This window comes from Thermobia domestica, chromosome 9, assembly GCF_964235325.1.
Source record: "Thermobia domestica chromosome 9, izTheDome1.hap1.1, whole genome shotgun sequence".
NCBI classification, from domain to species: Eukaryota; Metazoa; Arthropoda; class Insecta; order Zygentoma; family Lepismatidae; genus Thermobia; species Thermobia domestica.
Window position 1 is genome coordinate 75234841 of NC_137462.1, and position 3089 is coordinate 75237929.

The following is a 3089-nucleotide window of genomic DNA, read 5'->3' on the forward strand; positions in this document are numbered from 1 at the left end:
TGTACAATACCTTTAAATCTTAATTTTAACTTTAGGACAATACTCATTCAAATTTTGCTTTCATTTTCCAGGTATTCACTACGGTTCCTGTGTCGTAGCATCATGAAACCAGAATATATCTTGATAAGTCATCTCTTAGTGGTAACGACTACTGCTTTCATGGACAGCATAAGACGTGATGTTGATTATAATGTCATGATTACAAACTGTTTATATACTCTTATTAATCTTGGAAATATGAATAATACTCTACTTGTAATGTTTGACAGCGAAGATAGCAATATTTTAATTGATAACATTTTGAACAAACTTTCGTCAGAATTGACTCTTGTAAATATCCATGTAGGTTCTCTATTTACAACAGATGTTATACAATATCTTGAACTTTTCACGAATTACCTGATAATAGCAAAGAGTGGGTATACATTGACATCATCTACACAGGTTTTTTGGAACCCACGAGGGAGATACGTTGTTATTTTAACAGACACTGTTTCTCTGAAAAGTTTAAATGAAATATTTACTACATTTTATAATAACAAAATAGTAGACGTAGTGCTAATGGGACGACCGGATAATAATAGTGCAAGTAATATAATGTTATATACATACCTGTTTAACTTTGAAGGACAGTGTGGCAAAGCTATTCGTGTACGACTGTTAAACACATGCCAAGGAATTCACAGAGAGAGGACTTCTATTTTTCCTGATAAAACTAGAAATATGGGTGGTTGTCCGTTAGTTGTAGGTACGGCTGAAATTGCTCCTCAAGTTATTTTAAAGCAAAATGACGACAACAGCACAAGAGTAAGTGGAATTGAGGGAAAACTTATCAGGATTATAGGGAGTAAAATGAATTTTCAACCAAAGCCTTTCGTACCGGTCGAGAATATCCGCTGGGACAATAAAACGTTCCATAATAATTTCTCTCGTGTATTAGGCCATGTATATCATAATAAAGTAGATATCGGAATTGGTGCTTTCACCAGAAATTTCGAATGGTACAAATACTTTGACCCCACAATAGGAGTTGTTACTCAAGAAATAGTATGGGCTGTACCAGCAGCTGGATTCTACCCGAGTTGGATGAATATATTTTTTCCATTTGAAACTTACACGTGGTTAGCAATATTGACTGTGTTTATCTTCTGTAATATTTTATTACTAATAATCCGGAAGTTTTTCTCCAATATTGATGCTCAATTCATGAATACAACTGGTTTCCCTGGACTGTTTTCTGTAGCAGTGTTTCTAGGAATGTCAACTAAAGAGCCACAATCTCATTTATTGCGATTAGTGTTGTGTCTCTTACTTTTATATACTTTAGTAATTACAACGGTGTATAAAGGTTCTTTGATTAGTTTTCTAACCAATCCAAAATACCAATTAGAGATTGAATCTGCAGAAGAGCTACTTGCAGCTAATATTGCATTTGGAGGAGTTAATCCGATGAGGAATTTCTACAAAGATCCCGATGATCCAATAGCAACAGCAGTGTATGATCAATGGATTACAAGAAATGACATTGAGAATGAGGTGAATGAAGTACTAGTATACAGAAACTATTCGGTGGCTACAGACAAATTAGTTTTGCAATATATCATAGCTAATAAGATACCAAAAACAGCTACAAAGATGATACATGTTGCGAAAGAGACTATAATGTCTTCAAAAACTCTTATGATACTTCCGAAAGGATCTCCATTACAAAATAATTTTAATAAAATAATTGCACAATGTCTTGATGCTGGAATAATTGAGAAACTGGAGAAAGATTATTCACTTGGTATTTATTCAAATTTTGACTTTACTCAAGATCTCAATAGTCAAAATGAAAATGTTATTCTTTCTCTCAGTCACCTTTATGGAACTTTTCTTATTGTAATATTTGGATTGTTAACTGCTTCTCTCGTTTTTGTGCACGAATTCTTGTGGTTTCACTTACATAACACAAACTATCGTAAAGTAAACCTTAGTGTATTTAAGTTGCAAACGGTTGTTCGTCCGAAAATAGTTACCAGACACAGATTTCACTTCAAAAGATCTGAGAAAGTCTTTATTGATATACGTCACAAAGTTAGATGAGCCTTTGGTTGTATAGAAATGAGTTCTCTGTTGTTCTTTTTCTGATATGAGGATTTTTAATATATTCAACTACGAAAATTTCAAATGTGCAACTAAATTTGGAATACAGTTAAATTGACCACTTCGATTGGGATCATATATGGACCTCATATTAAACCAGTCCTAATAGTGTTTATTATTGAAAACAACATTCTTGAGTGCACAGAAGTTAAACTACAGTTAAAGAAAGAGGTCTAAGATAGGTGGTATTACGCTGTTTAGGTAATGCTTAATATCAAAGTTAGTTTGTATTTGGAATGCTTATTTATTACATTTAATATTATTATTTCTTATTATTACTTATTATGATATTATTACTTACTTATTTCATATGCAATTTATTTAATCAGTTCGTCTAAAGGTGGATAATTAATATACTACTATGTAGATATATATATATATACAGTCTAATTTTGGCGTGGGAGGCCCGGGTTCGATTCCCGGCGGGAGCTCATGTGGTTCGGATTCCACGTTAATCAGTAGGTCCACGTCTCATATAGCCTCGCTGCTGAAAAGGGACGTTAAACTCAAAATCTACTCTACTCTACAGTCTAATTTATCCTCATAGGTCAACGATCAGACTATGTTGTACTTTCCCTATATGGTAATTTTTAAGAGTATTCAAAGTTGACCATGTAAATTTTATATTGGACAATCATTTATATCATTCACTAAGGTGTACAAGAGGAACTTTCTATTTTTAACTGCCCCCTTTTGAGCAAGATTTTATGCAAAACAATACTTTTTCTACATTAAAATTTGAATATAAGCACCTAATCATATGAGCTTAGAAGTTAATGAGTTGATTTTGGGTTGAACGTCCCGTTCAGCAGCGAGGCTATAATGAGACGTGGACCTACTGATTATCGTGGAATCCGAAGCACATGAGCTCTCGCCGGGAATCAAACCCGGGTCTCCCACGCCAAAAACTTAGGAGTTAAATCCCTGTTTTTTTGATGATAATC

General features: G+C 33.6%; 1 protein-coding gene across 1 annotated transcript; it reads left to right on the forward strand.

Moving 5' to 3' along the window:
• Positions 1 to 723: 723 nt before the first annotated feature.
• LOC145660885 (ionotropic receptor coreceptor Ir76b-like) lies at positions 724 to 2085 on the forward strand. Its single transcript, XM_081726315.1, has one exon. The coding sequence runs from the start codon at positions 724 to 726 to the stop codon at positions 2083 to 2085; it is 1362 nt and encodes a 453-aa protein (XP_081582441.1).
• The last annotated feature ends 1004 nt before the right edge of the window (positions 2086 to 3089 follow it).